Source organism: Drosophila tropicalis, unplaced genomic scaffold, assembly GCF_018151085.1.
Source record: "Drosophila tropicalis isolate 14030-0801.00 unplaced genomic scaffold, ASM1815108v1 contig_1187, whole genome shotgun sequence".
NCBI classification, from domain to species: domain Eukaryota; kingdom Metazoa; phylum Arthropoda; class Insecta; order Diptera; family Drosophilidae; genus Drosophila; species Drosophila tropicalis.
In genome coordinates, this window is record NW_027172559.1 from 3,023,062 (window position 1) to 3,036,769 (window position 13,708).

General features: G+C 35.1%; 1 protein-coding gene across 1 annotated transcript in view; it reads right to left on the reverse strand.

Moving 5' to 3' along the window:
- Positions 1–1,330: 1,330 nt before the first annotated feature.
- dcma (decima) overlaps positions 1,331–13,708 on the reverse strand; it is a 28,327-nt gene continuing 15,949 nt past the window's right edge. Inside the window, exons 3-6 of the mRNA XM_068289594.1 lie at positions 12,096–12,262; positions 5,417–5,553; positions 3,201–3,377; positions 1,331–2,830 (exon numbers count right to left, since the gene is read on the reverse strand). Of these exons, the coding sequence (XP_068145695.1) occupies positions 2,718–2,830; positions 3,201–3,377; positions 5,417–5,553; positions 12,096–12,262 (594 nt within the window). The 3' untranslated portion in view covers positions 1,331–2,717. The remainder of the gene's footprint in view (positions 2,831–3,200; positions 3,378–5,416; positions 5,554–12,095; positions 12,263–13,708) is intronic.

Genomic DNA, 13,708 nt, shown 5'->3' on the forward strand with positions numbered 1-13,708 from the left:
TACTTTGATTCTTTCTTAAATTAGTGTAATTCGTATCTTCAACTTAACATTTAAGTTCTTACCTTAGGGTTATCCAAAAATCGATGTTTATATATCTATAGTGAAAAATTTTGTTGATTTTCAACTTCACTTTGATCAACATATCCAGCTCTTGACTACGCCCTTGAGAGCATATTGCAGCCAACGCGTTTAGGTGTGGAAATGAGTGTGAGCTGCTGCGGTAAATGAAGCATTTGGCCAAAGAGGCACGTACTCAATGGATGGAGGCTGGATTTTAACCGTGTATGACTCTGTCTCACTCCTACTACTTGTTTTTCGCCTTACCTCTCTCTCTCTCTATTGCTTCTTTCAGTCGAATGAGACCCACCACATCAAAAGGCAATCGAAAGCAATACTCATATGAGTAAGTAGTCAAGGACTGCGTCTGGGTGTGCTTCTGGTTGTTGGTCCTGGGGGTGCGTGATATCCTTTGGTTTTGGCTTTTGGAGGAAAACTTTTCCCCAACTAATTTGCATACAGTTCTTGAAGCTAAACCTACATGACCATGCAATTTGCATGCCTCGCTGAGGCAAGGAAGGTTAGGAGGTAAAAGGGTCGAGTTTGCTAGGGAAGGGATTTGTCTGCAAGTTTTAAGTCCCCTTCAGTGTGTCAGTGCGTTTAGAATAAACAAGAAAGCGTTAAGGATTTTATGGATGCTCGGTTTAAGATTGATTAAGACGTATCTATTGTCGAACACGTTGGCTTAACTCGGCCGGGTCCTCAATGCCTTGGCACGTAGCTGGGCCAAATGGCTCTTCACCTTTTCTCGCTGGATGTTCGTGATAAAATCACATCCATAAACATTAATCGCTCACTTTTTATGAAGTGCAATAAATTTCAACGTTCATGCTAGGGAAAAAATTTCATGGTCTCTCTGCCACTCTCACACACTTCTACTTTCTGTCCACCAAGTAAAACTCTTTGAGAAAGAATGTTTTCTTTTCTTTTCCTTAATATTTTGTTGTTGAATTTTAGTTTCTCTAAAAATAGCTTTATTCGTATTTGATTGGTACCCATTTTTTTTTTTTGTTTTGGTTTCTTTCTCTTGTTAATTATATATGTATAATATTTTACATACAACATATATACTTATGTGTATTTTTATATATATCTATATAAGTTCTTTTGGTGACTTTAAAGTTGGCAAAGAACATGAACAAACATTGAATAAATATACATTTAGTACATATACATTCGAATCGGTTTATTGGCCTATATATATATATATAAATATATATAGTATATGAATATCATATATAACAATCACGTGTATTGTAGCTAGATTTTTGAATTTATGTAATGAACATTTCTATTAAAACAATAATTTCCATTTGTTTTTTTTTTTTTTATTGGTGTTGCTTTTCCTTCTAGTTAATCATGAATCAAATAAAGCAAAGATTTGTGAAAGATATTAAAAAGATTGAAACATTTTAGCATGAATGGCTCTCTACTTTGAAATGTTGATGGATCCGCTGATTTCATATGTCAAGAGATTTATTAGTTTCATGCCAATTCCCAATCACTATGCCATATAATCAATATAATCTTCTTTGCTAATTGTTTTCCAATTTATTATTGTAGTCACTGAACTATTACCCTTCCCTGCGGTGTGTGTGTGTGTGTGTGAGCGGGGTGCCAAAGGATTTTCACAAATAATGATTATTGATTATGTTTTACTTTTGTTTCATTTGCATTGTTTAAGAATAAATTGTGTACCAAAAATTTTGTGTGCAATAATTGGACATAATATGATGAATTTTTCATTTCAATATACATATTTGCCACATTTATGGATAATTGATTTTTTTTTTGCTTTTCGTTGAATACAATAATTTAACCTTGTCGGAAATTAATTTCCACATAATGCATAACAAAATGTTTTGGCATTAAACAATAGACTTTATACATTTAAAATTTATACTTCTGTGTTAATAGTTTTTATTTTTGTGTTTTTTGGTCACCTGTGTTGCATTAGTGTGTAATTTTAAGGTACATGTTGTTGTTGTTGGTTTTGGTAGTAAAACGAAATGGAGAGAAACCTAGATATATGTATAGGTAATTATGTGTGTGTATAGACTAAATGGCAATGAGTTAACATTATACAAACATTTGACCATTTTCATGAATATATTATGCCATATTATTGCTTTTCATTTAGTTGGTTTTTGTGTTTTTTATTTTTTATTTTCCCTTTTACTTGCCTACATCTAGAACACTGCTAAATTGTTTGCTCCCATTATCCCAAATTCGTCTCCAATCCTTTTATCTAATCTTAATGTTAACTCAAGGATACTAAATTATATATGTATGTATGTGTGAGAATGTGTGATCTACTCAAAAAATTTACAGGCCTAAGAAGTCTTAATAAATGTGTGGAATTCTACTAATTGCATTTTAAACTTGTTTCCTATATATCCGCGAAATATTTATATAAATATATTTCTTAATAGGATGCGTAATAATTGTATTATATATGCAGCATTAATTAACTTTGATTATACACACGATTTGTAGTTAGATCCATTTGATTATGTTACATGGCTAATTGAGTTTTGGTTTTTGCACTTATGTATATAGATTTTTCTTAGTTGTCTAGTAATTGATATAAGTGTGTGTATCTATCCCACTGTGTGTGTGTGTGTGTGTCTAAGTGTTATCTAAACATTTTCCGCCTGCTCTCAAAGATAGTTCGGCCGGGACACACAACAGAGTAGACTCATATTCTTGCATATATTTATTTGGCGTCGTTTGGCCTGCCATGGACCGGTTGTATCCAAAGCGGCATTTCGCTCTGTAAAGAATGAGAAAAGTGACCAAAAACAGTCGGTAAACATTTAGTTTGATTAATGAATGAATGAATGAAAGAAAGCAAAGAGCGCCATCGACTGGGTGAGCGTGAGTGAATAAGTGGCTGAGCATACAAACGCATTTCGTTTAATAGCCCTTTTTTGTATGCTATAGAAATTTGTGTTTGTGTGCTCAGCCAACCCAAAAGTCAACCCAACAACCCCACACTTCTTTTAGTTGAATGTCATTCTCAGGCCTTGGGCAAATATCAAAGTGCATGGCGGCAACTGCAATTGCAGGCTAACATTTGGCGTAAACTGCGCAATCTCATCCCAGCAGGCTGCCAGATGCTTGCTCGTTGCCTTAGTACTCACCCAAATATGCTTCATGTTGTGGCATATACTCCTGCATTTCCGACAGCAGCACGGCAATGTCCTGCGAGTCCTTTGTTATGCTGCATAATTCCTCCTCATTGAAATCGGGCGTTATTTGTTTGCACAATAAAATCTGACTTATGACATTGCCCAAATTCGAGGGACCAGCACGATTCTCTGCAAAAAAGCAAACAAACAAAAAAATGTTGAGGGTGACTTTATTCCATAGGAAATATTGCAAGTTGTGGAAATGCAATAAATGGAATTACTTTCATTTGACTTTGAGAAATTGTATTTGCTTTTCAGTTCGTTTGCTTTATGTGATTTTTATGCAAACAATTTTCTTTCTTCTGGTTCCTCTTCATTAGACAAGTTTTATTTGTGATTTGCTTTGATGTTTGACAAAGCTTGCCAGAATCAAGTCAAAAGCTGAATTCTTGCTAGAAGAGATATAATCTGCTATGTTTGCCTGCCTACTTCTTTTGTTAGAAAACATTGAAATGTTCATCAAATTTAAGCTGCAAACTTTTGTCAAAGTCTTGCCAATTAGATTGCATTTATAAGTCTCGTGAAATTTGGGATGAAAAGTAAACTTGTTAAACTTTCCTCAAATAATCTCCAAATTCTGTCTGGATTGTTAATGTACCTAAAAAACAATCCCAATTAATCAAAAATTTCCAAATCGATTCATTTCTGATGTCCTGTTTCATTTTAAAGCAGTCTTCTCAATTATCTGGTGAATAAATTTTCTTCAATTTCGATTCTACTCAAACTAAAATTCAATGTGGAATTGTTTGCTAGTTTTTTAAATATATTTGTTGCTTGCCAATTTTGATGATTTATTTAAAAGAATTTCATGTGCGTTTTATCACATTTATCCATCTTTTTGCCAACGTCTCCTTGCGTATATTTATTTTTGTTGGCAATTACACCAACAATAACTCAATTTCATTTCGTTGGCGGCTTTTTGCATTTTTTATTGCCTATTTTTGCATTGATGGCATTTTCATAGTGGCCCCATAAATTCGTTGCAACCACTGCAACAACAACAACAACAACCCGAATATAGCAACAAGGACAGTTTCCTCTATAAATATTTGCTTACCCTGTGGCTATATGCCATGGGTATGTGTGGTGTGTCGATGAATGGTTTGTGTGTGTGTGTGTGTGTATGCCTATGTGGTTTTGTTTACAGTGAGAAATCAGTTTTCGCCTGAAGTTGGTAATTAAAAAATTTATGACCAGCGATTGCAATTTTTTTTTTTTTTGTCATTTGCATTTTCCAACCCCAACTCCCCAAACGAAGTGAATGATTTGGGGAAATAATTGAAATTTTCACTGCATTTTGTTCTAACTTTGCAGATTTCTACGAACGAAGTGGCATTGAAATATGTTCAAATTGGCAATGCCAAAATGTCGAGTGGATTTACTTCGACAATGACAAATGGCAATCAATTGACAAATAAAGTTTGAAGTCCTGCAAACATGATTAGAATAATTAAAATTGTTAAAGCTGTAATGAATTTCCAATGAAGTATCAAATAATTTAATAAAACAAATAAAGATTTAATGGAAAATCATTTTATACAAATGACTCTAACTCTAATCATATTATAGAGAAGGCATTCCTTTTAAGTCCTTTGTATATCAATAAAAAAGTCATATATTTGTGAAAAGACTAAATCGACTTTTAGTTTAGATTTAGAATCATTCTACAAATACATTCTTAAGGATATTAATAAAAGTCTTGCATTCGGGATAAAAAAAATTTGCAAACTGGCTTAAACTTTTTTCACTTTCTTGTGTTCTAATTTTATTTCACTATTTTCTGAACAATTTTTCCTTAATTCATACTGCTTATCCACTCTGAACCAGCCATTGCAACGAATTGTTATTGGCCTCAATTGATTGATTGTAGTTCCTTTTCAATTGCTTTACTGTTGCTCCATTGTTATGGCTATAATTCGACCCAAATTCGATCAGCTCCTGTCGTTAGGTGAATGTCTGACTTTGACATTTTGTTAGAGAAAACAAAAAGCCATTGAAAACTCTATGTGTAAGGACATATATATCTTCAATAGTGGCCCATTGCTGGTCGCATATGTAGGTTGGTATGTTGGGATGGTAGATGGATAAAAAGGTAGATGGAGCACTGTAAGTTGCAATGTGGCAACACATGTGGTGCAGTCGTGCGTGCCGTGTTGAATTCAACTTACCATAATAGCCAGACATATCCATTGGCACAACTTGTATGAGACGATAACTTTTCACCAGTTCACGTAGAAACAACTGGGCCATGTAGAACAGGAGCACCAAATGCGGGTTGTCGGTCAGAATGCCATCGGCCATGGCGCTAAAAGAAAAGAATTGAAATAAGAGTTAAAAGCAGCCGCATTATGGTTATGTTTTTGTGTGTGTATGTGGGCAAGGGAATGTCTGTCTGTGTGAGTCACTTTTGTGGCGAATATTGTGAAAGGAAATTTATATGAATTTTATGACATTTTTTTGGGTTGGAAAAGAGAACATAGGCCAACCATTGGACCAAGGTCCAATTACACTTCTCTAATAGACTATAGCACACTCAATGCGAATCCCGATTCAAAATGTGTAAAATTCATGGCACTATATCTCATTGTGAGTGGCAAATAAAGATAGTTGAAGACACTTCTCCCGTAGCCGTACGATATCTCATAATCCTTATTCTGGTCTTTGTATCAATTGATTGGCTCAATCTTGTCGGCTAGTGTATCTTTCAGTTTTTGGGGTAAACGTCAAATGATAATAATGATACAGATAACTTTGAGAGGAACTGGAGGTCCAAACAAATGCAATTGGCATCAAAATTGATTTTAGTATAGAATTTATGCTGGTTTGGTCACAATAGAAATAAATATTCCAAATGAAATCAGCCGAAAAGTGAATATTAAAACTACCGCCCTCCTCCTTGATGAAATTTGTTAGGCTCTAAAGTTTTGAATTGTTTATACTTATATTATCCGCAAATAGATAAAAACAAAATCTTTTGTTTCTGTTTTTATATTTTTATGTGATAAAACTAAGATTTATTGCTGGAAAGAAGGGTGATTATATCATCAGATTGTAAAAGCTTTTGGTTAATTGTTAAAAAAAAGCATGCCTAGAATCGTATATCAAGCCAATTCCATTACGCTTCTACAAATTGTTTTGACAAACCATCCATTAGGTCGCCATAATTCACTTGGCCCAAAACATTTTCCATTTTCGCTTGCTTTTGTAAATTAATGGCTGAGGAAAGTGCTTAGTTAGACATTAATTTCAGTTTTAGCTTAACAGAAAGATAGCAATTATGCTAGAGAAATATTGTATAAATTTAAATAGCCATAAACATAACACGTAACATAAATTCAATTGCTTAAATTGCTTTTGCATTGCCTTACAAAGAGTCGGAATCTAAAATATATGTATGTATATGTATATAGCCTCCTTGGATAGTGGATTAACCCACTTGTTCCTTACTCCAACCTTCGTTGCTGGCTTCAGCTCCAACTCCATCTCTATTTTATTCTGCTTCTTGGGGCAAAAATAAATTGCAAATTAATCTCTGGCAAGGTGTGTTTCGGTGGGTGGTTTGTGTACGTAAAGCCACTTAAAGCATTCGGATTAGCAAAAATCAAGGACTACATTTCTGAGTGGCAGAAATATGTGTACATCAACATTTATTTAGACAGTTGTATGTATTTTGAGCAATTTTCTTGCTTAAACTCCGATCAAATTAATGTTAAGCGATTTTTTGTCCGGTTTCCCATTCAAAGGAAAACGAGGAAAAAACTGCAAGTTGTAAAGGGCAAAAGCAAATGTTTTAATGCGTTTTTTTTTTCTCCCGTCCTTCGGCCAAACAATTCGTTTTTGGTGATTCTATCTTTGTGCTGCTGGCTCACATTAACGCGGGTCATTTTCACCAACAACAAAACATGGCAATAATAAGAAAATCTGCAAAATATCCAGAGAAAACCCAACAACAAGGACAACAAAAACATAAAGAAAAAATGAAAACGAAAAATGGTCAGAGCCATTGTCGGCAGCTGCTGCTGTTGCTGTTGCTGCTCTTGATTACAGTTTGGACGTTATTTTCATTTATTGCAAATAACAGTGAAATATTTTTTATTTTCCCACCCAAAAGCAAATAGGGAAACAAAAAAGGAGCAAAATGCTGACGAAAATTGCACAATTATGCGTAGAAATGCTGAAGGATGTTGGAACTGCTGAAGGCCAGGATAAAGGCTATCTCTCTTATCGTGGCCAAAATCGAACCCCAAAAAGTTATTAACTGCAGCCTGTATAAAGTTGTAAAAATTTACTGCGGTTCAATACGTAAAAAAAGAAGCAAACAGAAAAAGCAAACTGAAAGGAAGAAAACACAAAAAAATCGAAAGGAAATACGATGAAGAAAGGCGAAAACGTGCCCAATATCTCTTTAATTGTGCAACTTGACCTACATTGTGTAGGTTGGGGACTCTCCAATAATTTCATGTCACTTCTCACGGAAACACACAGAACGACCAATGAGCAAACCAACCAACCACAGGGCATTTGTCCCTTGTCCCGGCAGCTGGCATCAAGTGTCGAAATAATATACCAAATCGCCAACAGCAGCTATAAAACAATGCAACAGCTATTGAACACAGTGGAACACATCGTGACAAAAAGTAATCAAATAGTAAAAGATATGAAATTGAGATTAAAACCATTCCAAATTCTAATAAAAAGGTTCGGAGCTGATGTCTAAGTATCAACTAACTAACAACTATCAATTTCATTAAAAACCTTTCAATGTTTTAAAATCGGCATATCTTTAACCCATGTTAAAAACGATTCAAAACCTCTTGCCAATATTTTAAGCGTCAAATTGTTTCAGGCTTATCCTCTAATCCTGCAAATATGATGATTAACATCAAATTAACCTATTTATAATTACTTTAAATTAAAAACCTTAAAACTAAAAAAGACTCCAAAACTTGATTTTACTTTAGAAGAACATTACCGAAAATAATTTTGGGACTTATTTTGTGTCCTTTTTTCAAAATTGATTTATTTATTATTTATACAACTTTGCTCTTACAGATTTCAGTTGACTTTAATCATGATTTAACGCCACTGTATAGCAAAGTCGTTGCAGGAAACATAAAATTTTGTACATATAACCGCACAGACAACGTCATTGACGACGTCTACGAGATTGGCCATGGCGTTGCCTTTGATAGCTGCCTGCCTGCCTGTTTGCTTGTCTGTCTGCCAGTCTGTGTGACTGCCAGTCTCTCTTCTCCCAATGGGTAAGCAATTGTTATCGTTGTAGTTGCTGTTGTGTTACGTTATGTTTCTCCTCCAGGCCATGATAACACCATGGGTGGCTATACAAGCAGCACGCATCCCACAGGAGGCGAACGGGAAGCGCAAGAACATAAATTCAGTTTGAAGAATCATTTTGGCTTCATAAATTCCTTTAAGATTTAGCAATTTAAGTCGGGCAGGAAACTAAAGACTTAACATTGTCATAGTCATAATGATTATCGTCGATTGTCTTAAAGGGGAATTCGTTATACAATAGATAATAGCTACGCCCCTGAAAACGCGAATTGATGTTGATTTTTTTTCGGTATTTGTCTTGATATAAAAGTCGCCAAGGACAAGTCCGATAAAGTGATCTAGTGTACAAACAGTTTACTTAGGAATTGCATTTGAGCCAACATGGCGGATGCTTGATGCACTTGCTCAACTTGCCGATGGCTTCCGTTTTCTACTGCTTTCCTTTTCCTCCTAACTAACTTTCTGTCAAAACATAGTTAGACCGAGTCGAACCGTCGACAGCAGCTAAAACAAAGTGGTAAGTACATATGATGCTCATGTTGCTGCTATTGTTGTAGTTGTAGTAATTTAGCAACAGCAAACATCTGAGCATAACTACAAGACAAACAAGAAAACAAATGTGAAATTGGCACAGGCAAACAAACAAATACATATACAGAGAAGGAGTCAAAGTCAGATATAGAATGTATTTGTACACCCGATGTACACATGTGTTGCCTGGCCACACAACTCCAGAGACAACAACTATCAGTCACTTAAGACAGTTGGCAAAGTAAAGCAAAGTGGCCTCGCTTATGTGTATTGAAATGGAAATAGATATAGGACTACTACTCGTTAAATAACGCCCATGATGATGATGATGACGCTCGTTTCTGACAATTATTCATAGCAAAAGCAGAACATCTGAATGCAAAATTACTTCAAGGTTCCAGAAAATGAAACCAAATCCTTGTAGGTGTCCTAGATGGCAAAAGTATTGCAACTTTGTCATAATGTTTGAAAAAGACATTCCAACTGAACTGAAACTGCATTTGCATTCCATCAAAAAGTTATTTGCTCTCTAAGATATTCACTGCGCACGCAAATAGTTTGTTTCCCTCAAACTCTAAAAACTAATTTCAAGAGAAATACCGCGTAATCTATGTACATACTTATATTGAATATTCCTTTGGTAGAGCAATATTCTGCAAAAATCCTTCCATTTTCTGTTTTGTAAATTTTATAAATTTTCTGGTTCTTTAAATAATTAAAAGAATAACTTTTATTCATAACAAAACAAGCTTAAACCATAAAATTGTGTTAAATGTTAAACTTTTCTAATAGTAACTGGTTTTGTTTTCTACTTCTGAAGGCGTTTTAATTATAGTTTGGAAGCCTTTAGATCATAAACCTCTACGTATTAGCATCATCACTTTGAGCAATTTTCGTTATACAATTAAATAAGTATTAAAATACAAAAAGTTATCCCCTTTTTTTGGCTTACCCAAGGGTGTAGCAAATTCATTATGGGGAAAAACTTAGATAAAACAAAATGAAAATGTTTTCTCTGTGTGTGTGGGTTTTTTTGTTTTTGTTTCTTTTGTTGTTGTTTAGCTTTTGTTTGTTATGGTGACTTTGGTGCGGCTGTCTCATATGAGGGCGTATGTGCAACAACAGGAAAAACACTGTAGGAAAGTTTAGCAGTGTCATTGTCAAGTTGAAGTCTGAAGTTTTTCCTCTTTCTTAGACCTACTTTTGGGTTTTGCCAACAGCAACCTCTGCCACCTACCCACACTTTTTACTTTGGGCCGAAAGTCGTCTTGCCTCTTGTTTAACATACTTTTTGCTTTATTGAACTTTTACTTTCAATTTAACTTTTTGTGCGTTCAATGATGTTGATGCTTTCGTTGCGCTAATTCATTGTCATTGCTCATACGCCATGTGAAACCAGCATTAAGAGGATTCTGAGGAAAAAGAAGTAGAGGAAGGGTATAGAATGCCAAGAGCCATTCATTTGTGTCAATAAAGCAGAAATTAATTGAAATCTCTGGTGGCAGGCAGCCAATCATCAATTTAACTGCCAGAAAGTTGTCCTTTTTCATTTTGCAATTTTCCTTTTGCCTTGCACTTTTGCATACAGGCAAATATAAGTACCCACATATACATATGTATGTATGTATCGTTGATATATATAGACGAATGTTCATGTCATTATATTGACATTTAAAGTGTCTCTCTTCGATAATAAATCACATTGTCTGTCATATGCCAGGCCGACATCTCAAGAAGAAAACAAATGACAGAAAAACAGAGAGAAAGAGAAAAAAACGGAGACAGAACGGAAAAGAGCAAAAGGAGACAGTTGTCAGCACGTTCTATTGAGTTTGTGCCTGAAATTATAAATATTTTTTCTGTATATGAAAATTGACTGAAAAACAACTTTGTCCTTATCAATTGGGTAGACGAATCTCTGATACCCATTACTTCATTTTTACAATTTCCTCATTAATTTTGAATAAGACATACAAAAGTTGAAACAATAATCAGAGGTAATTTGGAAGAGTTAATACAAAATTAAGCTTCAGAAATGTTGGAAGATCAAATTGATTCAATGCGAAAAGATCCTTGATAAAACCACTGTTCCATACTGACTGTAAGGTGAGCTACTTTATAGAGTTTCGAGTCCGGCATACCTTTTTCTTCTTAGAGTTCAGAATACTTCAAAGACAAACAAACAAACAGCAATAACAAACTTTTAGGGTGTGATAATGGACGCATGTGTGGTGGTATCCACATGAGAATTCATTCATTTATTTTTTGGGTTTTTTTGTTTGTTGCAACATTTTACATACTTTAGCCAAAGCATAAATCAATAAATCGGAAAGCAAAGAAAAGACGAAAAAGTTTTATTCAAGTGAGACCCCCACAAACACAGAAAAACAACATCCATTTCCATTAGAAATATTGAAAGGAAAGTGTGGAAGAATTATGACTTAAATTTTACCGTTTACCATTTATTTTTTTTTGGTATTAAATCAAAACTTTTATACAAAATTTTATGAAGCTAATTAACATTCAATTTGATGGTCTGTGAAACAATCAATGAATAGTATGCTAGCTTGATTGAATTAAATGAAAATATTGCAAACATTACTGCCCTGGGGCCAGCTCAATGGAGAGTTGGGAAGTTTTCTCTACCCTTCAGTTTTCCATTTTCGGTTTCCCATTGTTCCACATGCCAATAAATTATGCAACATTTACAAATTGAATTTCAAACTCAAATGCCACTAACTCATTTCAAGTCGGTATTGTTGTTGTTATTTATGCCACACTTTTTGCTCCCTTTACCTTTTTCGTATATCCTTTTTTGGGGGAAGTTTGGCAAGGGACTGAGGAAGGCATCTCAAATAAATTTGACTGCAATTAAATTTGCATACATTTCCATAAAACACTCCGAATGAAAGGCAAACCGTAAAATGTCACACACATGTTGATGATGTTTATGTTAATGCCAAGTCCCGGAGGTATGTCGAAGCAAATAGAAACGGGGACTTGTTCTCTAGACTCGCTTACCTCTTGACCTGGGGCATCAGTATCTGGGCTGTGTGCTTGAAAGCCTCTACGCAGGTGCGTCGCAATTTGCGTATCTTTTCACGTAGCTCCGGGCAGTCTTTAGCCTGACCCACATGTATCAGCATATCACGAAACAAAGCCACATGGCTGTTGATCTCCACAATGAGCTGAAAGTACAAAGAATGCAGGAAAAAAATATTGAATATAATTTATGCCAATTTAATTTATGCCACAACAAAAACAAGAAGCAAACGCGAATGAATATGAAGAAGTTGAAAGAAAAGAGACACCACCGCAGGCGACAAATTTTGTTGGCTCAATTTTCTAGCCATTCAATTGGCAGGGACAGCCAGATAAGGGCTAAAGGGAAGGACAAAAGTGCTCCTGCTAGTGGCCTTTTTTACGGCTCATTGCCTAAAGATGTGGGAGGCCATTGAGCCTTAATTCCTTTGGCCAATACCAGCCAAAATCGGAGTCATAAAAATTAAAACGATTTAGCCAGGCGTGGGATTATCCCATTACCCTTTTTTACGGGTTTCCTTTTGGGTTTCGTTTGGGTATCGGTTAGCCAGTTGAGGCCGGAAGCTTATTGACTTTGCCTTTTTTGTTGATTTTAATAGAGAATAATAATTTAAATATTTTAAATGTTTGTGATGAAATTAGAATAGCTCTATAAGAAAATAAATTTAATTGATTGAATCCTTTTTTAGACTTTATTTTGGCATTGTTGATTAAATTCCTCAGCAACTTCAGGAAATATTGTCTTCGAAGATTTTCAAACTGTTTCTGTTTGGATTTATTTTTCCTTTACATATATCTAAAAAGAAGAAATGCGACCAAAAGTATTAATTTCCTTTTTGATTATCTTGTTTTCAGATGGAATTTCTTTTCACATTTTTTGTTACTTTTCATTTTGGTTCAAATCATTTCATTCGCTTCCTTTTTATGTACTTAGCATATTTTCTTTCAGCTTCAGGATTTATCTAAAAATATCTTAAATTAATATTTTCACTTGTGTTTTATTTTTGTTTCTTCTTCGATTTTCATTCATAAGCATAAGCATATACATATATTTGCACAAACGACACCCCAGCAATCAGCCTGCAAGCCTCAATACCCACCCATGCATATGGGCCACGCCCATCAGCTTATATATTTATGGCAAAGTTCTCGCTTCCTTCTCTTTTCTGCCTTTTTTCTCGACTCATTCCTCTACACGGTGCTCTTCATTTAAAACGCGGCGTATGCCTAATTTTAATAATCCTTCAAACGTTCAGACGACGCCGCCGGGCAAATGTAAAGTGAATTTTGTGGTTTGACTCAATTTTGAACTGACAGCTGTGGCAAATGCTCTGCAAATGTCGGCAGAAGGAAGAGGAACGAGTGGCTTCAGTGTGTGGGCGGAAGATTTACAGCTATATGAAATATATGCTTGATTAGTCACATTGATGGCACTGAGAGGCTGGTCGCTACCCAGGCTAGAGCTCAGACAAGGAAGGAGGGTATCCTGGCAGGGGTTCAGGCAGAGGCAGCACTTAACCAAATTGCTTATTGAAAGTACCAAATATTTTGCACAAAAACTTTTACTGGGCGGAACTGCCGTTGTTGCCTAC